A 23,793-nucleotide genomic window follows, 5' to 3' on the forward strand; every position below is an offset into this window, starting at 1 on the left:
AGAAACCAAGGGCGCGTGCACACACACACACACACACACACACACACACACACACACACACACACACACACACACACACACACACACACACACACACACACACACACACACACACACACACACACACACACACACACACACACACACACACACACACACACACACACACACACACGAGACTTGAATATGTAGAGAAATAGCACTGACTCAATCTTCTTCCACAAAAAAAAAAAAAACTATAACATGATAAACAAATAATGAAAATACTAAAACATACATACATGTGGTACTAAGTGTGAACTCGCTAAAGATAAATGAGGTGGCACAATAAATGTACTATAACCAAGAGTAAACTATGTAGGTGTAGTCCATCTATAGAATCATTGGTATATCCTCCATGTCAATTATCTAACATGCCAGTAAGTGAAGTCATGCCACATCACCAAGGCATGTAGTGGATTCTAGCTCATGTGGAGCTCGACATTTCAACACTCCCCCTCAAGCTCAACATGAGCTCACATACTCCAAGCATAACCATGAAGTGGTGGAGCATGTCAACTCCTAAGACCTTAGTGAAAATATTTGTAGCATGATCATCTGCATGAGCTTCAGTTTAAAGAATTCCATTAGTCTTTCCCTTAGGGAACCAACCTCGTATTTGTTTTTCCTAGTTCTCAAAATGTCATCCATATAAAGGATCAACACTATCAACTTGCCATATTTAGCCTTTTTAGTGTATAAGTCTCACTTCTCTTGTAGCCATGAGACTATGTAAATGCATCAAACTTATTGCACCATTCCCATGGGGCCTACTTTAATCCATAAAGGCTCTTTTTGATCTTGGAGACATAAAGTTATCAAACTTATCGTACCATTCCCATGGGGCCTACTATAATCCATAAAGACTCTTTTTAAGCTTGGAGACAAGCTTTTATTTTCCATGTTCCACAAAACCCTCTAGATTTTCTTTGCAAACAAGCTTTTATTTTCCATTTTTCACAAAACCCTCTAGGTGCTTCATGTAGACCTCATCATGAAGGTCATCATGCAAAAATATTGCCTTGATATCCAATTGTACAAGTCCATGTCGCTAGCAAGCCAAGAATAGTGTGAACAGCAGTCAATTCCACCACAAGTAAAAATATCTCATCAAAATCTGTGTGTGTGTGTGTGTGTGTGTGTGTGTGTGTGTGTGTGTGTGTGTGTGTGTGTGTGTGTGTGTGTGTGTTAAAACCTTTGGCCACAAACCTTATCTTATACTTTGGTTTAGCATCACATGTACTTATAGATTCACTTGATGGCAAAGAATTTTTACCCTTTGGCAAAGGAACCAACTCCTAATTTTGATACTTCATCATGGAATACATTTCAGATTACATAGCTAGCTCCCATTTAATCTTATCATCACGAATCATGGCCTCTCCAACAAGATGGCTCCCTATAAGTCAACATCATACAGTCAATCCTATGCTAAAATCACTCAGGGGGGTGCGAGATACAAGATGTATATAGCATAATGGACTAACTTCGAGTGGGAATTTCAATCTCCATTCTTTCTTCTTAAGGCACCATAGGGTTTTCAATTTGTTGCTCAATAAATCTTCCTACTTCTCGCTCACTAGCTCAAGCATCATTTGTATCCTCTTTCTACACACAGTGTACTAGCGCTTGCCATACATGGCAATATAATATGCGGCATTGCATCTTGAAAAGTAACCTTCTATAATGACCTCAAACTTCTTTGTAAAATCTGGTAGCTTCATGATGGGGCTTGTATTGAGAGATTTCTTTAGTTTAGCAAAGTTCCCTTGCTCTCCAGATGTCCATATGATTTTTGCTTTCTTTTTAAGAAATTTGGTGAGGGGTGTTGCTATCTAGGAGTAATCTTTGATAAAAATTATATATCACCCTATGAGACTTGAAAATCGTTGGATTTTCCTAACACTCTGTGGTAGCCAATCTTGAATATTGTGGACTTTGGTAAGGTCCAAGCAAGTGGTTGCTCAACATAAATTTCTTTTTGCAATTCCCCATGTAAGAATACCTTAGATATTTAATATGCAACCTTGCCTCATTCTCAACCAAAGTTTTAAAGCGTTTAAAGTGAGTAAATAGCTCACTTTTCTCATGCATAAAATAAATCCATATTTTTAAAAGTTTTTAAGTGAGTGAATACCTTCTATTTCTCATGCATAAAACAAACCCATACTTTTTGAGCATGATCATTGATGAAGAAGATAAAATGCTTGCAACCACTTGTAGTTATAGTATTTATAAAATGCCACATATCATAGTGTATCAAGTCAAGTTGCATACATTCTTTTCATGTGAAAATGCATGCCTTGCCTCTTTCCAAATTGACATGTTACACATACTTTATGCATCCCATCAACTCTGAACTTCAGTAAGCCATCCATAATCTATTTTGATTTCACATTTTTCAAATGCTACACATTCACATGACTAATATAGATTCTGAACCTGTAAGGTTTTAGGTGTTTGCTAGGTTGCAAACACAAAGGGAATCTACTTACAAGTTGTAGATTCCAAATATTGTTGTGTAGTTAATGTAAAATGCTACATGTTTTAGTTATAATATACATAGTATGTAGGTTTTACAACATTCCTTATCTTGCCAAAATGTTTGATAATTTTAAAAATATTGCCAATGAGAAGAAGCTTTATCTTGCATGGAAGTTTAAAACAGCAAATTTCTTGAAAGGAAAAGGTGTTTGGAATTAATTGAAGGAGACGTGGTAGCGGCACCTGTAGATTATTTACTATTAACATAAGTCTTGTTAAAGGCATGATTAAGGCATAACCTAGGGGTCTACTAAGTAGTTTTAAACCTTTGTAATTGATCATATGTGAAAAGTTATGAGTAGATTATAAGTCTTTTTGGGAAGTTAGAAGGAGGAGTCGTGAGATTTGTGAGATCTGTTCATGCTTGTTTTTGCATGAAGAGAATAGATGAACCTATAATCGATGTGGTTATTCAAAAAGTGATGAAGGAACAACACATATTTTTGTGCTTGTATTTCTATTTATATTCAAAATTGTTAATTGTTTTGAGTAATCTATTGTTTGAATTGCGAAATGACTTCTGTTCAGTGCAAAGTTGGTCTATACATTGAATTGATGAAGTTGTTCCAGGAGGTGAGGAGGAAAGCAAAAATGATGCAGAGATTGAGAAATCAATTCAATCAGTTTTAACTGATATTCAGGCAAAGCACAACTGACAGTCAGGAATGCAAGAATGAAATTCTCAAGATTGAAATGAAATCAAGGGATTTTGTGGGTTCAGGTCTACTATTTTGGGAAAATAGTAACCACCAGGTGTGCCAGTGTTAAAGACATGATTAAGGCATAACCTAAGGGTCTATTAAGTAGTTTTATACCTTTCCAATTGATTAGATGTGAAAAGTTGTGAGTAGATTATGAGTCTTTTTGGGAAGTTAGAAGGAGGAGCCATGAGATTTGTGACATCTATTCGTGCTTGTTTTTGCATGAAGAGAATAGATGAACTTGTAATCGATGTAGTTATTCAGAAGGTGATGAAGGAACAACACAGATTTCTATGTCTGTATTTCTATATGTATTCAAAATTATTAACTGTTTTGAGTAATTGATTGTGTGAATTGCGAAATGAATTTTGTTCAGTGAAAAGTTGGTTTTTATGTTGAAGTAATCTCTAATGGGGAAGCTTTTCGACCCCTAACAAGTCTACTTGAAATGGATGCTACTATGTTTGTATAACGTTTCAATTGTCATTGAAATTTGACATTAGTCACTCAATCCTCCTCATTCTCTTATCCCCCTGCTACCATTTGGTATCTGTACTAATGCACTTAGAGCTACAATGGAGGTCAAAAGGACCTCAGATGAAAAAAATCATTGTGGAAAAGTCTGAAAGAGCTAATGTGTAGTATATACGCTATTCTTCATATTCATTGACTTTTACTGCAATCGAAGACTATAGCCCTCTCAACCTTAAGAGCCTCCACTGCTATATTCTAAAAAGTTTTAAACAATATGAAAGAGCTTTTTACCCATTTCTTACTTGCTTACTTTCACACTCTATTATCATTAACTCAGCCTTTGATTGAGCTCCATATAGCTTTGGGATGGCTTTGATACCATGTATACAAATAAGAGAAGAGAGACCTGAAGCAAGTAAGACCACATATACACGATGGACACTTGAGTACACAGAGAAGTAAGGTTCACTTCTTCTTCTCTTTATACACATAAAGACTTAGTCTACAACATCATAAAATACTAGTATGAAAGTATTAAAAATATATACATGCAATTACTAAGTGTAAACCCACTAAGGATAGATCAATGTGGCACAATGAATGTGCCATGACCAAGAGTGGACTACATGGGTGTAGTCAAGCTATAAAATCATTGGCATATCCTCCATGTCAATCACCTAGCCCATTAGTGAGTAAATTTCTACCATATCACCAAGACATATAGTGAATTCTAGCTCATGCGGAGCTTGGCATCTCAATAGAAGTCCATATTGATTTCCCACTTCATTTAAGAAACATCAAGTGGTTGAAGCTTTCTTAACATATTGACATGCTTTGCTTTCACCCTTTGGTAGCTTAGGCATTCAATGACATACTTGAGTATATCACTTCTTAGATTCTTCCAATAATAGCTCTTCATAACTCCATTGAGCATCTTATCACAGCTAGGATATTCTAATAAAGGGAAGTCATGGGCTTCCCAAAGTATCTTCTTCTTGAGTTCTTAAATGTAAGCTCCTCCTCCAATAAGTCTTGATACTTTGGCTAAACTTAGAATCTTGATCTTAAACTTGAACATCTCTTTTTATTGTTGATATTTTTGGTCCTTTTTTTCTTCTTCCTTTGCCATTTGCATGATGGTGTTACTTGGCATTGATACTTTAAAAGCTAGTGATTCATCCATTGAAGTTTCCTCCAAGATGAGAGTATTGATGAATATCTTCTAGCCTAGTGTGTCTACAACTACATTCTCCTTCCTCGACAATATTTGATCTCAAATTTGTACTCTTGTAAGACCTCAATCCATCTTCATTGTCTCATGTTTAGATTTGGTTGGGTAATGATCCATTTGAGACTCTTATAATCAGTTACTAAAGTAAACTTCCTTCCAAAGCAAGTAGTGTCTCCATAACTTCAGGGCATGAATCATAACCAATATCTTTAAGTCATGTGTAGTATGATTTCTCTCATGTTTCTTTAACTTTCTTGAGGAGTAGGACGTTGCATAACTCTCCTACATGAGTAGATAGCCTATTGCAAGAGTTCTTACATTCATCACAATCTCAAATTACTAGTTGAAGTTAGAAAGCTTTAGAATGGGAATTGTTGCTAAACTATACTTGCATATGTCTTGTACTAGTCTATTGAAGGTAGCTAGATCATTAGTCAATCTAAAGGACATTACAATACATTCATAGTGTGTGTACCTTATATTAAAGGTGATCTTTGGGATATCTTTTTCCTTTATCCTTATTAGATATAATAACCCGATCTTACATCAATATTATAAAATTTATTTTCTCCTTTACCCCATTGATCTTGGGAATTGGGTATTTATTCTTCATTTCACTTGTTGAGCCCACAATAATCAATGCAAAGGAAGAGGGTTCCATCCTTCTTCTTTTGAAATAAGACTAGTCCCATCATGAGTTATTTGGCCATATCTAGCCTTATTTCAATAATTTCTTGAGCTATTCTTCCAACTTAATAGCCTCAAGGATTGACATTCGATAAGGTATCTCTTACTACTCAACCTATTCCTTAATCTTGTGATCAGCTTCTCACTTGGGTAGAAGTTTAGTTAGCTCTTGAGAGAAGACATTTGCAAACTCCTTCTTGCACGAAGGTTCATATTCTAACTATTTGTCTTGATTGGTTTTGTTGAGCGTAATCAAACAGACATGCAATCCTTTCCTTAAGCCTTGTTGTGCAATCATACATGAAGCTTTAGTTAGCTAAATTTTTGGTTTACCACATTTACCTTATGTAGTCACTTGATTTCCTTTTAATTTTTGGAATGAGACTTGGCCTTTTCTACAATGGATGTGGCCTAATGGTCACTCATAGGTATCCAAGTTCATGATACAAAATCTTGTGTTAGTGGGCTCGTTTTACCTAGATCAAAATCCACTTTCCTAGTGTGTTGTAAGGATATAAGTTCTTTTCCATTAGCTAGTTTCACTAAAATCTTGGATGCAATGCAACCTCTACTTCCAATTTCATTGCACACTTTGGAAGAATAGAAGAATAAGTGCTTCTATAATCTATCAAAATCTTGAAGGATTTGAACCTTGATAGTTTGAATCACTAAGATTTGGTGATTCGCTCCCTTCTTTTCCATTAGCTAGTTTCACTAAAATCTTGGATGAAAATGCAATCTCTACTTCAAATTTCATTGCAGATTTTGGAAGAATAGAAGAATGAGGGCTTCTATAATCTATCAAAATCTTGAAGGATTTGGACCTTGATAGTTTGAATCACTAAGAATTCATGATTTACTTTCTTCTTTTGTGAGTGGCATAGAGCATTCCTCTTTCCATTTCCACTTCCATTGTGGGTGGTGCTTCCTCTTCTTCTTCTACCTTGTTGATAACAATGGTAGCCTTTTTTGCTACTCCTCTATTTTGCCCATGGGCTCCCCTTGATGGAGATATTGGTTCAGCTTTGGGCATTGTCTTTTGAAGTACCATGGTTTGTTGCAATGGCCGCATCTTTGGTTATCATTTCTTTAGTTTGTTGGAATAAAATTTCTCACTGCATTAACCTTACTCTTCTTTCATGCACTAGCCTGGTATTGGACTTGGATTCTTTTGATGAAACCATGTGGCCCTTTCTTTAGAGAACCTTGTCCTCAATATCTCCCACTTTTGGATTTGGATTGGATACATTGCTAAAAGGGTTTTTCTTAGAAATTCATCCTTAATATCCTAGGGTTTTTTTATTTCCAATTTGGTGTCTAATTGAAGATTCAACATTAATAAAACCTGGGTACTCTGTTGGTGGTATCTATGGATGGGTGTACTTTTGGAGTATAATACGTTGAGAGTAGTAAGAGTTCAAATCATCTCCATTTGGCATAGAGCAAAGAACTCATTCATCTTCATGCTACATGTAAAAGAGTGGGAGATATCTTTTGTGCATAGCTTCCTTTAGTTTTTCCCAACAAGTGGCATCCAATTTTTGAGGTTTCATCAACTCAACACCACTATTTTCACTATAGATGCTTTGAAGGTAGTTTGATTTGGGACACTAGACCCACTTCTCATATTTAGTTTAGCCTAGTTATCATGGCTTAGCTATCATGCCTTGATTTGAAACACTAGTTTCAACTTCAAGAAGTAATCCTCAATTGTTGCAATCCACACCACAACATCATTTTTAACATCTTTACTCTTTCCATCAAACTCAAGTGGCTTAAATTGTTTGAAGAGAAACTTCATTTCTTCTATACATGGACTTGCGATCTTCCACATCTTAATAACAAGGTTTAAGTTAGGGGTTCCACATGGTGGGGGGATAAAAAGTCTTCCTCTAGATGTAACTAGATAATTAGAAATGTGGGATAATCACTATTAGGAAAATAATTTTGAGATTCTATAATAGTGTAGGAAATGCTCTTTTAATTGGTAGAACTCTGTGTGTATAATTTCCTCCACAATTGAATCAACATCTTAGTCACTAAATGCATTGACTATATAAAAATCACTCATCTTAGCATAGATTTTGTTGTGAAGTCACATGATAGGATATACCTAGATGGAGTGTTTTAGGGTTAAGCTAGGGGGTTGATTTGGTGTGTATATGTGTAAGTTGCTTGAAAAATCACACTTCTTAGATTTCATCATATCATTTGTATCTTAACCTTTGGTCACCACTTCGTTTTTAGTTAGTAGAAAGAAGATCTAGGCATCTTTGTATGTCAATAATTCATTGCTTTCTTTTTTTTGGGGGAGTATCATACATTCTAAATCCAAAACCTCTCATGCAAGACCCAAAACCTAGCCTCTAGACTCTTGTCTCAAAGCATTAGAATGCACATTAAGTAGCAACCTCATTTGCTAAACTCTTGAAATCATGTGCTTTGTTGTCCATTCAGTCTTTTGTATACCTTCCCCCTCCTTGAAAGAAATGAGGAATTGACATCAAGAGATACTTAGATTTTCTTGTTCTCCCTCATATCCCTCCCCCCTCCTTGAATAAAATGCAACATTAACATCAAGAGATGCATAGATATTTTTATACCAACACAAATTACAATAAAATCTAAGCTCAAGTGAGTGATTGCTATATTTTTCATTGTGCTTAGAAACAAAGGTGTTGATTGAATTGTGAAGGAGAATATTGTCCATATAGAGTTCCATCAATGAAAATAGAATTTCCTACACTAGAGGATCTCAAAATTACATTCCTTATAGCCAGACAGCATAACCCTCTAGTTACATCTAGGGAATGATTCATCGTGCCCTACTAAGTAGAACCCCTTAGCTCAAGCCTTGGCTGTAAGTGGTGGAAGCTATGTATTAGCATATATTATTCATAGGTTCTAAATCCAAGACCTCATGCATAAGGCCTAAACTCTAGCTTCTAGATGGTTGCATCAAAACATTAGATACATATTAATTGAAGTCACCAATTAGTCAAGAAAAATATAAGATTTGCAAAAACTTTTTGTGATATATTGTTTTGCTTAGAAGCCATGAACTTTGACTGCATATTTGCTTATGGTAGGATACTTAGGGCTTGCACTACCTGTATAGAACCGAAGTTGGAAACCATGAACTTTCAATGTATATTTCCTTATGGTAGGTTACGTAGGTCTTGCACAACTTGTATAGAAGAGAAATTAGACCTATATTAGGATCCTTTACTATGATACTATGATTTCTTGAGGTGTGTGTTGGGGGTAACTGACCCAAACTTCAATCACAAATTCTTCTAGTATAGTTAAAGAGCTCAGAAGATAAAGATAAGCACTTAAATATTTCTCTCATACCGAAATTCCTATGGCATGGTGACACAACAACAATATCCTCTCTCCTATCTATACTTTTTCAAGCTGGATTTCTTGGATGAAGCTTATGCATTTTAGGAAGGATATTACATGTGAGATGATGCCTAGATGTAAATTGTGCAACTTAATAGTATAAAATATATTTATTTCTTGAGAAGGAGTCCAAAATTTTCAATCTTATGTGAATCTATCGAAAGTTACAATTGGGCTATGAATTTAGTGGAATAGAGAAGAACTAGCATCTCATCATTATTCACTATGTATTGGTAAGACAAAATGAATGATGCGAAAATAGGTTTAATGCACTCAAATTTGGGAGATGTTTTTCCAACATACAATACTTTCATGAAACAACTCAAAGGATGTATGAAAATACATGATCTCATGGTTAAAGTCATTATGACCATCATGATATTTGGGACATGCAAGGTTTGCAACAATGATATCATGACACAAAACCACCTTCATTTCGCACTTCAATCTACCATCCTCTTCATGGCATCGTTATATGTGGCCTATTTGAGGATGAAAGGAGGAACATAAGAGTTATGTTAACGAGTTCGTGAGAATCTAAACCTACTCTCCACTTATGAACCATCCACATTCAAGATGACAAGTGACATATGTCTTTAACATAGCCAACGTTATTAGCAAGTTCATAAATTCCTTATGGTATACACGAGTCACCTCCCTCCTTTGATGCTCCTACTAATATGCATATACCTATTGTGCGTCACCTAGGATACCTACATCCATACTAGAATGTTGTAAACTTGAAAAGAGGATATGTATATAAAACTTGTTGTTCATGTCTATCTCAAAATTTATATTTTGCTTGAGATGTGTTTTTTGTTAGTGATGTCTTGATCTCAAATCCTACCACTCTCATGGTTTTCTAGTTCTCATCTAGATCCAAATGCATTTCCTAATGTAGGGTTAGGTTTAGATGCACTTTTTGTAGGTACTTTAGGTATTAAGCCACCTTACATTGCCTATAGGTGAAGGTGAGTACCACTCTTCCATGTGGTGCTTTGTTCCAAGGAACTCCACTTATAAATTGTGCATGTTGCATATACTCCTAGGTGAGTGTCAATACTCTACCTCACCATGCTCATGTATTGGAAAGGCCACTCACACCATAATCCCAAGCAAGTACATTGTATGGGATCCCCACCAAGACACCAAATAGCTTGCTTGAGAATCCTTCTCATGCTCATTAAAGCTTTGGTGGTATCAAAACCTTTGACCAATAGTTGTACCTTAGAAGCAAACAGTTTAATATCCCAAGCTAGGTTGCCCATGTGCTTTGGGATAATAGGGTGAGAGGAAGTAAAATATCTAGCTATTGTGCTCTAGGGTTGTTTCTCCTCCAACCTACTAAGTAGAACGAAGACCAAAAGATTCAATTTAGTCGCCAATGATTCTAAGCCACCCAAGCCTACATCCTTTTGGGGTGGCAATGTATTTCCAACTAATAGAAGGTCTCTTTTTGCACTCCTTTAAGTTTCAAATAGAGGCTTGTAGGCACCCTAGTGCTTATTGTACCATGTAAAGCACTCATTTTGAACTTGGTTGATGTCTCTCACATCTTGCTTAGCCTATCAGGCTATTGCTATTCTTCTTCAATCATATGCTAGAGCCATGCCATTTGTGCTCAAGGGAGGCTGCTATACTCCAATCTTTGATATGTATATTGTGCTTTGGTCAAGACAAGTGCCAATCCATCTCCAAAGTTGAGATATTTTCCTAGATACATTCAAGGGTGTTATAGCTAGAACTAGTTTAATATGTATTTATTACTCCTAAGTTGTTACAATTTATCCTTAATAATTATTAGCAATTAGCTCTTAGCCAAAAATCCTATTCTAAATAGAACTAGTTTAAGTAGGTATTTGTATTAGAAGGTGTTTAAATTTTGTATTAAAGTATACAGTAAGCTACTTAGAGCCTAAAAGATAAGTGCATCACTAAAAGACTAGATCATTTTGCAATATACATGAGTATAATAGGTAGTCAATTCAACAATTTATTTATGGTATGAATTAGTTAAGTAAAATTAAGTTGCAGTAGATGGTTGACATACAAATATAGACTGCAATAGTATAATACTTTTTAGTTAATTAAATAAAAGTAGTTTAGTATGTATTTGTTATTTTTAATATCTTACTACTTAGCCATAATCATTGAAGCCATTAGCAAATGTGGGACATATACTCAGGTGATCTAATGGCCATGCTTAAATACATTACATGATTTAGCAGCATGCTTCACACTCTCAACCAAAGGAATATAGTCAAGCTAATCCCCAAAGTCCTCAAATCTCTTATGAGAATGAAGGTGGCTGACTGGAGGTTTTTAATGTGCTAAACATCACTTATAAAGTACTAGCCAAAGCTCTGGCAATGCATGTTGAAAACTGACTCTCTAGGAATATACATAAAAGAAAGCATGGATTTGTTTTCAACGGAAGGATTTAGGATGCTCTTTTGAATTTCATTTTCTCTATGCATTATGGTCTTAGCCTATAAGAAATTTTTGTCCTCATCAACATGGACTTGGACAAAGCCTATGACCTCATTAGTTGGGCATCCATCATGGTCCTACTTGCAACTCTATGGTTTGGTCCATCTTTACTTGTATGATTAACACCCTTTTAAAAAATGCTTCTACTTCAATCAATATCAATGGTGTTTACCCCTACTACAAACCCTCTACTTCATAAAATAAAAAAGAATATTTGGGATGGTACTATTAAGTATTTCCATTGCTTGATGGGAGTTGACAGATCAAATTTTTGACTAATGCAATGTCTTTGTGGTTGCTATTAAGAAGGATTCTATGAATACTATATTTGGGGTGTATTTGGAGTTTGTTGAATTGTTAGCCTCCAACATTAGTCAACTATATTTCTCATGGAAAGACCCTGAAGACTAGCTCCTTATGTGTGATTTTATGCATATAAAGCCTAGAGAGGCCATTAGATGATTACATGTACCAATTGTGTGTTGGGATCTTTGTTAAGAAGTGCTTTTAGTGGTTTTACAACAACTTTGAATTTAAAACTAACATAAGTGATCCTCTATGCCACTAAAATTTTTTGGGAAGCTCAAAGTCATCTAAATATTTATGATGTCAACAGTTGTTTATGTAGGCTCTTTTCTGTCATTTACTTTAAGAGCTATTGGCCTATGGTTGAGAGGCTATTTCAGATATTCTTGTAGTGTTGGAAAGAGAACAAGTCTTCCCCATGAATCAAATGGGATGTCCTAACCACAAATAAGAAAGATGACACAACTAGCCTTGAATCATTTTTGCTAATAAAACTTAGAGGCTTGACTTTGATATGATAAGGAGAATGCATATCTCTTAGTTGCAAACCATATTCCTCTAGCATTGGATAGTGACTTCACCCATTAAAGAATGCTATTGATAGGGTGTTGATTAGCAAGACATAGTTTGCTTATAGATAAAAACTTCCTCATACAATGTTGGTTTAATATGACAACATATAGATAGGAACCCCTGGTTAATGTGCTTAACTATTGGAAATCATTATGGGATGTGGACGATTACTGTTGGCTTGATGTTGCTACACTAGCAATTCACTTCAAACTCACTCAAGAGGGGCATTATCTCAAAGTCACTCTAGTCTCTAGAAGAGATGATTGGCCTACATCTATGGTGTCCATCACTAGGTCCATTCTTGAGTCATTTGAATGCCCTAGGAGCAACATCCTTTGGAAAGATGGATGGGAGTCTTTAGGGGCACATCCCCTATTCTCCCTAGGAACAAACAATAGATATGAAAAAAGGAATGCCCCTTGGCCAAGGTTAAAACTTGGAAAAATATTGAAGTGCCTATGGAGATCCACTTCTTCCTATAGGTTAATACTTTTAGATGGAGGTTGAGACTTAAGAAATTTATTTTGCATGATCAATAAGATAACAAGGTGCCAATAAATCCTCTTTGTTTCTTTTGCAAAAGTGCAAAGAAAATTCGAGAAACATTTTTTTAATGGTGCTCCTCAAGCAACAATAGTTTGGAAAAAGATAAATAAGTGGCTTAAAGATGCTAGTCTTGGGGATGGCTTTGGCATGTCAATTGGTTTTTTTGGTGATGACTGTGGGCATTTGGATGAAGATAGCTAGCATAAAGCCTCCTTAATTAGTGGTGGGGTTCTCAAATTCCTTTGACATTGTCTTTGGTTGAGCATATAGAGTTTTCCTATGGATTTTGTTATGATCCTTGCTGTGATTGCTTTGCTGAGTGTAAGTATGTTGGGAGGAAGCATTGAATCTACAAGCTCTTTGCCAAAAAGCTAGTGCACTATGATTTAATACCTCATTGCATCTTATGATGTTGTACCTATTTACTGACCATTTTTGATTAATATGATTCAATCACATTAATTTAGAAAAGTTCATAAGTGTCCAAGAAAGGACAATTTTACATCCAAAATGTAAATGCATCCAAGCCTCCGATCCCATAAGGCATAGAGCCTGATATTACCCTTAGGATTAGCATATTCACTTACAAAATGTAAATGCATCCAAGCCTATCTTGTTCTCTATGTCTCTCTATCTCTGTCCACATACACACACACACACACACACACACACGTGCACATGCACGCACATGCATGCACTCATGCACGCACACACACACACACGCACGCACACACACACACACACGTGTACATTTCAACTTGTCATTCTACTTTACTTTCTATTCCTCTACTTGCATGTGTACACACGGGCATGTGTACACACAGGCATGTGTACATTTCAACTTGTCATTCTACTTTACTTTCTATTCCCCTACTTCACTAATGACTACCTCTTTCAACCTTTATGCTCAAATTTATGATGAATGAACTTCTGTAAGACTTTAACATGGGTTGAAAATTAGATATTGGGATCCAAGTCTCCTAACGAAGCATAAAGGATGGTAAAACCTCATCCTCTATGAATGAATCTCTTGAGCTATAGATCTGAGGTCCTCATCACTTGTGATTAATTCCTTTTGTTACGTGGAAGGTTTTCAATGTGTTGCAACATATCCAATTTCTCTTTCTTATTTTGGTTGTTAGGTTACTTCTATTATACATCTTGCTATTTTTGTTTGTTAGTATCGGTACCAATTAGAACTTTGTTTAACCTATTTGATGTCTTAAATGCTTTGGACATATTTGAATTATGCAAGATTGATGCTAGGGTGTACTCTTTTCCAATGTGCACTCTCTTCTCTTCCACCTCCTATGTTGTTTTTGTTCTCATCATTCTTATGCATCTTTTAACGCAACATCTAGCAAAATTGCGATACTTATAAGAATAGTAACATGCATTAGGAGATTTTGAAAATTTGACCTTCTAGATAAATTCAAACTATTTGATGTATGTCTTTAACATAGTCAAACCCTTTGATGTACTATAGCTCTAGAATCTATGGTGGCTTGATCCTTCGATCGTATAAGAAAAGGACCACTCTATCATTAGCAAGATGGAGTCACATAGATGTTATTATTGAGAGCAAGAACAACACTCTTGTTCTTGCTAAAAATAACACATGTAATTTAGAAGGGATACATACACGAGGCATGTTAGGAGAAGAACTTCATGTGGCAATAATAGCAAGACATGGTCACTCCATGATCACAATTGCACATGCTTCTGTGTGGAGAGAAAACACAAAAGGAGGGGACATAAAGCCTTATGAACTGACCTCTAATTGATAGCTCCTATGAACTCCAAAAGTTCATGGAGTACCCTCATTTTCCCATTCACTCTCGAAGTGTTGATGGACATGTTGCACTAATTGAACTACATTGGCCATCCATGCTATGAAGTGAACTCGATGAGCTTGTGCAAGTAGAATTTACTTGTATGTGGCCTAGCTCGTATCATATTTGCAAGATAGTTATCTAAAACGAAGAGTCTTATGGAGAAACTGAAGCGATAAATCCTTTTCACATGGACAAAAACAGGAAGGCGTGGTGTTTCTCGTCTAACATTCGTAAGTATGATGCAAATGCTTACAAATTGGCGCTCAAATGAAACGTCTTATGCCCATTATGCTTTAAATCCAAAGTTTAAACTTTGAAAATCGTAGCGAAATCCAAAGCACGCGTCCAGCGCGCCCGTCCTTCAGAATCTGCGATGCGCACTTTTTGAGTATGACTAGCGTTGATGGGATAGCATAGCACAGCAAGCGTGCTAATGGGGGATGTCATGGTGATGGAGGAAACATATGGGGACCCTCACGGCTGCGGCCCTTGGTTAGCAATGAGAGAGAGAGAGAGAGAGTGAGTCATGTTTGATATGGGGGTGAGTGCTCACTGCTGATGATGTTAAGGTATAAAAGTCTTAACTGTCTCGGGGATACCAAAGTCTGCTACTCCTTTTACGTCTCTGTGATCGAGAGAGAGAGAGAGAGAGAGAGAGAGCGAGAGAGCGAGAGACACACACCCTGAAAGACACTAAGAGACGGATACTTACGGCTCCCACTTCGAAGCCCCACGTCCAGTTCGCTTAAAGAGACATTTATACACGGCACTTTTCATCATTCCCTCTCTTCTCAATCTCTTTTTAGCTTCCGCACCTTCACTCCATCCATGCACATGCCTTTTACCCGAAGTTCGTACCTTTTGAAATTTTCTGGTTGCAAGCAGGGAGGGGCCGTTGTCTTCATCGTCTAAAAAAACCCTTTGCAGCAGGCCGTCAGAGTTAAAAATTCGATCACATAAACAGAGAGAGAGAGAGAGAGAGAGAGGAGGGGGTGGAGGCACTGGGCAGCAAGTGCAAGAGCGGGGGGCGTGGTGTGTGGTATTTCGTGTGCTTAGTGTGTGCGTGTGGGGATTTGTAGTAGTAGCTGTGTGGTAATAAGACTGTAAGAGAGAAGGAATGTCGGCCAGTGGAAAGAAGAGAGGGGAGGAGAGGCTGATTGGATTGATGGTTGGGGTGTGGTGAGGCAGGAGAATGTCGGAATCGGGAACATGGCCCCTCCCCCTCGCAGTTCTGTGCTGTGCTAGCAAGAAGCATGTCGGCCATACGGAACCTCCAGAATACTAGTTTCTCTCCCTGATCTCTATACCGCTTGAGCCCTTGCCCCATTTTCTATCCCGTAAGGCTGCCCCTTGCCATTATTTTATCCCTAGGTGGTCTGGGAATGAGTGCATTCCTCCACATGCAACAACTTGCTCGCTAATCCAAACTCTCAGACTCCTTCCCCATTGTGAGAATTTTTACGTTGGTGGTGGGGGACTTTTTCTAATGAGCATTTTTATATCACATGGAATGCCTTTTGCTGATGTGAGGATGGCATGGATCAGCACTCGTGAGATTCTGTGAAGATGGTGATTGATGATTGCTGGTGTGAAGCTGGCCGGGCTAGATAATACTGCGTATAAGGTCTCATGTTACAGACAGAGCTGTGGGTGGCTAGTTTCCTAGAAGAGCAAGCAAGCAACAACAACATTAACAGTGACATGGATATGGATCAGCTCACGACTAACTCCCAACTTCTCTTCCAGAACAAAACACCATTGTTTCTGCCCTTTATTCAGACGGCCTCTGCTGCCGCTGCCGCTGCGGCAGCTGCTGCAAGCGGCGATACGGAGAGTGCCAGCCTCGGACAGAACGAGATGCTTGTGAGCTCAGTTGATCAGAGAGGAAACATGGTGCTGATGCAGTCAGATGCGAGGCAGAGGCCAGCTTGTGCTCATCTCTTCCAAGGGGGTAATGCGGCGGCGAGTGATGCGCCTCCGAATGGAAGCGTGCCATGGGGGAATAATAGTAGTGGTAGTAGTCTCCAGCAGTCTCAGCTAATGTCGGCCGGGTTAGAAAGGCCTCAGGGGGAATCAGGAGTGGCTGATAAGTATGTTGATAATGACAATCGTCTGGCATGGCTGCAGTCGTGTTCCAACCTGTCGGGCAGGGCGAGCTGCGGGAAGAGGCCTGCACTGGCGTGCCATGGGTTGATGGAGGGCAAGGTGCAGGAAGAGGTGGGGGCTAAGAGAGAGAAGCTGGCGCAGTATAATAGTAGCGGCAAGAAGGCAGAGCTTGGAGAGAAGGTGCTGCAGGCGGACGTGGTCGAAGGGCTGCAGGAGATATTCAAGAGCGCCGGAGGCAGCTCCGGCGCAAAAGTTGCGGCACCAAGGGTGACGGCGCAGCCGCACTACCGTGGGGTGAGGAGGCGGCCCTGGGGCAAGTACGCAGCCGAGATCCGGGATTCGGCTCGGCAGGGTGCTCGGATCTGGCTTGGGACTTTCAATACGGCCGTGGAGGCCGCCCTGGCCTACGATCGGGCGGCCTTCTCCATGCGCGGCGCGCGGGCGCTGCTCAACTTCCCCATGCCCGGGGCCCACCCTTCGCCCCCTCACCTCTTCCCCTGTATCCCCGCGCCCAATCCGACCGCGCTACGTCCCGCCTCTCCATCCACATCATCCTCCGCCACTTCAGCTGGCTCCACCACCGCCACCACCGACGCTGCCGAAGCTGCCCGGAAGCAGCTCTCCCAGCTGCCTTCTCTTTCCCATCACCAGCAGCAGCAGCCTAGCCTTCTAGAAGCTTCCAGCTCCCGCCCCTATCAGCACGAGCACCAGCAGCCGCTCTTCTCACAAGCTCTCTTCAGGTCCCCGGCCGCCACTCCTCTCCCCTCAACCCAGTCTTTCGCGCCATCTCTGCTTCAGTGCAATCAGCTGCCAGCCTGTCACCCTCATCAGGCCTTTATGCATCATTCCCGGTCGTGCAACGTGGCGCCGTCTTCTCTCGCCACCTGGACCGCGCCACAGACAGAATATTCAGACGACGCTGCAGCGGCTGCCCTGCAAGAATATCAGAGCATCTTTGAAGAATCCCCAGTCCAGCTTTCTGATTGGAATCTCGTGTGGAATATCATCAGCGGCGCCAGTAATAACATCAGCAGCATCAACACACCAAGTGCGTCGGAGGATCAGCTCATGATGCTGCTCGCAATGATGAACGGCAGCGCCGCATCGTCTTCGTCATCGGCTGACCAGTACTCCAGTTCTAACTCAGCTGCCACGTCTTACACCAGCTCGGCTTACCACCCTTCCCTCATTGCCACATCAGACCTGGAGTATTCCTCTGACCTGCTGCTTAATCCTCTTCCCTTTTGATCACTCGCTTCTCCAATTCGACGAAAATACTAGGCTCTCCACCGAGCTTCCTCTGTGACGCATGCAAGAGCGTGCTTCTCTGGTGGCCATCATCGACACTAATCCTTTTCTTTGCTTTCTTCTTTTGCTTTTGCTCTGCTGCAGACTGCGCAACAGCAGCCGTCTCCACACAAAACAATAAGCAGCACCCCCGGACTGAGATAGCATTACTGCAATAACCATAGCATTCGTGTTGCCCTTAGGCTTAACGCGATCCTTTTTCTTTCCCTGTAAGCCCTTCTAAGTTCTAACCCCTAATAAATTTCAGGAAGAGTTTGTATTTCCTTCGCCGCGTAATAGAAGAAGATTGCTAGTTAGTTGCATGCAATGTCGAGTACGTTCTGGCCAAGTTTACGGCGTCTTAACAACTTAAGAATATCCATCTTAGTCAGCTAGCGCAATGTGCTAATTCAATGATCCTGCGATGATTAGCGTATGCCATCCGTGTTGGTTGTCTTGATAAATTTAGTGGGGTGTCGAATAAATGCATCGCTCGATTGTCGACAGAATGGGACAACGGTGTCGTGTACCTCATCTGTTCGCTTGCATGCACCTTAATACTTGAGGAAATTGTCTCTACCAATTAGATTATCAACTGGGAGAGTAGCATTTAAATTGTCATGAAACATTTATATTTAGCTGATTGTGTGGGGACGTATTGTATGATATGTTGGTTGGTTAGGTTCTGTGGAAGGTGTAAGCCAGGGTGGCCATGGTGTTAGTTCTTTTGCAGTTGGGCATGGTGCATGCTATCTCAGCAGTACGCCGTCTGATAAGAGTACTTTAGTAGGGAAGTAACCTGTTCTTTTTTGGAAAAACGCACGAATGTAATGTTGTATAATATTTCTACAGAGATGGATTCAGCAGTACAAGCTACGTACACTAGCTTGAAGACACTTTTCTTTTTAACCTAAACGGCAGTAATCGAGTACATACCCTTTAGATGATCGATTATATATCTATAGATGAGAGTAATGTTGCATTTTAAGATGGCCCCAAACATTAGAGCACGAGTAAAGACGTTTGTGAATTTTGAACCTCGTGGGTTAATTTCTGAAAGAGAATTCTTTCACTTCATTGCTTGTTTTCGGAAGATCTATTACCAACATCTCTAGGATCTATACTTCCTAATCTTGTTGCGCCCTCTCCTCGAATAAAATAGTTTGTGAAATTTTGCACCTTGTGGGTTAATTGCTTGAAAGAGAATTTTTCAACTCCATTGCTTGTTTTAGAAAGATCCATTACTATCATCTCTAGGATCTGAACTTCTCGATCTTGTTGCGCCTTCTCCTTGCCCTCTAACGTCCAGATAACTCCCAAGTTCTAGGTGCTCTTGGTTCTATTTTTTATTTTTTGCCTTGATTTTTCAATAAGAGACTCCTTTAATTTAGATAGTTGAGCTTTGTTGGACCTTTCAGAGTTGGTCTTGTCCTTTAACTACAGTGTAGGGATTTAGGCCATATTGGGGTAGATGCTTACAAAATTGCTTGACTAATAATGCAAATGAGGAGCATCCAAGGAAGGGAGAAAATATCAGTCCACATAGTTTAAAGCCCCTATTATCTCCAAAATTTCCAATGGTTCCATTCTATGGTCCTATGGAATAGATGCCTTGCATTCTCCTCTTGGATTTTAGAGAAAGGTGGAGGAAAGGGGAGGCATATAGAGTACTATACCAAGAGAAGCAATACTTTGCACATTGGCATCAAAGATTGGCATATATCTTGGGGAAGGAAACCCAAACAAGGAATTTAGTAAATGAAACATCCTCACCGGAAAACTCATTGGAATGGTAGAAGCAATAAACCAAGTTGTCTTTTAACCCCATTGAGCAAGGCATGACCTAGTCTCACTTCTTGAGATCCAAGAACTTGATAGAAGCCTTTTCGAGCAAACCTACATCGGAAGCAATGCGTGTGGAAGGTTCCATTGAACTAGGGGTTAAACTCCTTATGTGCAAGGATGGATTCCATGAAAAAAAAGAAACACTAACAATAGAAAATTCATTTTACTAGAACTAGATAGACTCCATATGTAACAACATAGATCTTGTGTACTATCTTGTTTGATCCGTCCAATGTTTTCCTCCTAGCAACATTATGCTTTTGCATGTTGACAAGAAGAGCTTTTGTTGATGTGGCTAGGTCAAAACTTTTCTACCTCTAGAATGCAACATAGCTTTTGTTCTTTGTCTCCTTTGTCATTATTAGGCTTTTGGAGTTTTTCTTAGAAATAACATTGGAACTTTGATATTCTCTCCAGTTCGTTCTACATGTAGGGTAAGGTACCTATAGTATCATTGTGTGGACGTTTTTTTCTTTGAGCCTACTCGACTATGTACATTAGCAGCTTTTAAATTATGAATTTAATGTGAAATAAAAATTATTTATTTATTTAAAACAAAATATTAGAAAATTTTACTTTTTAAATGATTTATTAAAAAATGAATGTTGATCAATTTGATAAGATGTCTATCCCTCTAATCTTGAGGAATGGCAACGGTTTGATTCTATTGTTGATGTGATTGATGTGATGCATGGCTTGATTGGAGAAGAGATGTACAAAGGTAGAAATAAGACAGATCTTGTAGAGAATGAAATATTCTCCTAATCTTGTTGCACCCTCTCCTTGAATAAAATAGTTTGTGAAATTTTGCACCTTGTGGGTTACTTTTTTGAAAGAGAATTCTTTGACTCCATTGCTTGTGTTACAAAGATCCATTACTATCAACTCTAGGGTCTAAACTTCTCGATCTTGTTGCACCTTCTCCTTGCCCTCTAATCTCTAAATAACTCCCAAGTTCTAGGTGCTCTTGGTTCTATTTTTTGTTTTTTGCCTTGATTTTTCATTAAGAGATTCCTTTAATTTAGATAGTTGAGCTTTGTTGGACCTTTCAGAGTTGGTCTTGTTCTTTAACTACATTGTAGGGATTTAGGCCTTATTGGGGTAGATGCTTACAAAACTGCTTGACTAATAATGCAAATGAGGAGCATCCAATGAAGGGAGAAAATCACAGTCCACATAGTTTAAAGCCCCATATTATCTCCAAAATTTCCAATGGTTCCATTATATGGTCCTATGGAATAGATGCCTTGCATTCTCCTCTTGGATTTTAGAGAAAGGTGGAGGAAAGGGGAGGCATATAGAGTACCCTACCAAGAGAAGCAATACTTTGCACATTGGCATCAAAGATGCATATATCTTGGGGAAGGAAACCCAAACAAGGCATTTAGTAAATGAAACATCCTCACCGAAAAACTCATTGGAATAGTACAAGCAATAAACCAAGTTGTCTTTTAACCCCATTGAGCAAGGCATGAGCTAATCTCACTTCTTGAGATCCAAGAACTTGATAGAAGCCTTTCTGAGCAAACCTACATAGGAAGCAATGCGTGTGGAAGGTTCCATTGAACTAGGGGTTAGACTCCTTATGTGCAAGGATGGATTCCATGAAAAAAAAGAAACACTAACAATAGAAAATTCATTTTAGTGAAACTAGATAGGCTCCATATGTAGCAACATAGATCTTGTGTACTCTCTTGTTTGATCCGTCCAATGTTTTCCTCCTAGCAACCTTATGTTTTTGCATGTTGACAAGAAGAGCTTTTGTTGATGTGGCTAGGTCAAAACTTTTCTACCTCTAGTATGCAACATAGCTTTTGTTCTTTGTCTCCTTTGTCATAATAAGGATTTTGGAGTTTTTCTCAGAAATAACATTGGAACTTTGATATTCTCCCTACTTGTTCATCCTACATATAGGGCAAGGTACCTATAGTGGCATTGTGTGGACGTTTTTTTCTTTGAGCCTATTTGACTATGTACATTAGTAGCTTTTGAATTATGAATTTAATGTGAAATAAGTATTATTTATTTATTTAATATAAAATATTTTTTTTTACTTTTTAAATGATTTATTAAAAAACGAATATTGATCAATTTGATAAGATGTCCATCCCTCTAATCTTGAGGAATGGCGACTGTTTGATTCTATTGTTGATGTGATGCATGGCTTGATTGGAGAAGAGATGTACAAAGGTAGAAATAAGACAGATTTTGCAGAGAATGAAATATTCTTCTATGACCATTTTTATATTGTCCCCATGCAGCGTAGCCAATGGGGATTAATATCCCCTTTTTCTTTGCCAGATTTTTCAAAAAATGAGTGGCCTTTGCCAAGTCCAGCTACTAGTGAGGGCTATAGATGTAAAATATTTTCTGAAATACAGAGAACATTAAAACCTAGTAAGATAAGAAAATCAAAGGCTATGCTTTCAGTGAAGAGACTAATATATGATCATGTTATACAATTTGTTGATGAGGGATGGAACACTAGGACAGAATGGAAAATTATATGTAAGATAGATCAAGACTCTATAACTTGTAAATATATAAATGCTACTCAAAATTTCATCATTAGCTTTTATTATAGTAGATGGCATTATATTGGTGGTAGTCTGGTTGCTTTAGACCAAAATCTTGATAATTTTAGCAAAGATCCTTTGGTGGATCTTGATGTTTGGTACAATGAAGACATTATTGCAATCCTAAAGGTTAGATTATCATGTACGTTACATCAAGTGAGGATGGATTTATAGAATGAAGATATTGAATTACCATACTCATTTGTATTCCAACTTAATAACAAATGATTAAGTTTTTATTTTATATTTTATCCACTTAGATGTCTATCTGATTTCACTTTCTGATTAATAAAAATTTGTAACAATTTTTTTTACAGATATCAACGAGGAGAGAAGAATATACAATGCAAAGATATTGAAGAAAATATCTCTTTACTATCAATATAAAATACATGTACAAATTTTTGTTAGCCATCTCCATGACTTATACACAAGGGCTTATAATCTTAGGCAAAGCTACTTTTTTTGAGAAGGAACATCTTTTCTAGGAGTCATTTTGCCTATCTTTCATGCTTTGGTTGTTGAAGTCATAGCTTCACTTGCTGTAGCTACATGCACCTCCTCTTCTTTAATGTCCAAGCCCCCACTTCTTGTTGGTTGTATACAATTGGTCATTATGTACTTCAAGAGCTTTGCTCTTATATACCAAACATGCTCACTTATATAGTAATCACTTATATACATTTGTAAGAAAATATTTTTAGTTCATTGTTATTTTTTACAATGGACTATTTTGCAATAAAACTCTACCTTAAAGTTTAGTATGTTTCACATTACCTTTATAAGTTTATCATCATTGAGATAAATAGACTGAATTAATCTTTTGGTATTTACAATTACTCTCCAACCACAAGAGTAACTATCATCCTAATGAGGACACTGCAATCAACAAGAGTAACTTGTTTATGGTAGTTTTTAGAATAAATTTTCTTAGTATGTTCAAACCATATTAATCAAAAACTTACTGCAACTTGTCTATATTGTATTGTTGCAAGTAAGTCAGAAGGCATGGGAGGTATTTTCTCTAGTACTTCAATCAATCTTTTATAAACTCTATACCAAAAAAGCAATAACATTTAGAGTTATTACAAAAGAAAGATTAAAATATTTAGATTACTTGCAATAAAAAGATCAAAATATCAAGGAGA

The 23,793-nt window shown here is 38.1% G+C and overlaps 1 protein-coding gene across 1 annotated transcript; it reads left to right on the plus strand.

Annotated features, from left to right (window-relative positions):
- Nucleotides 1–15,915: 15,915 nt before the first annotated feature.
- Nucleotides 15,916–18,473, plus strand: LOC148029074 (uncharacterized). The gene has a single exon (XM_087688658.1). It carries the CDS (start codon nucleotides 16,461–16,463, stop codon nucleotides 18,183–18,185), a length of 1,725 nt encoding a protein of 574 aa, XP_087544784.1. The 5' UTR covers nucleotides 15,916–16,460; the 3' UTR covers nucleotides 18,186–18,473.
- Nucleotides 18,474–23,793: the final 5,320 nt, after the last annotated feature.

Source organism: Lygodium microphyllum, chromosome 11 (assembly GCF_053477565.2).
Source record: "Lygodium microphyllum isolate KBCC chromosome 11, Lygodium_microphyllum_v1.1.10, whole genome shotgun sequence".
Classification (NCBI taxonomy): domain Eukaryota; kingdom Viridiplantae; phylum Streptophyta; class Polypodiopsida; order Schizaeales; family Lygodiaceae; genus Lygodium; species Lygodium microphyllum.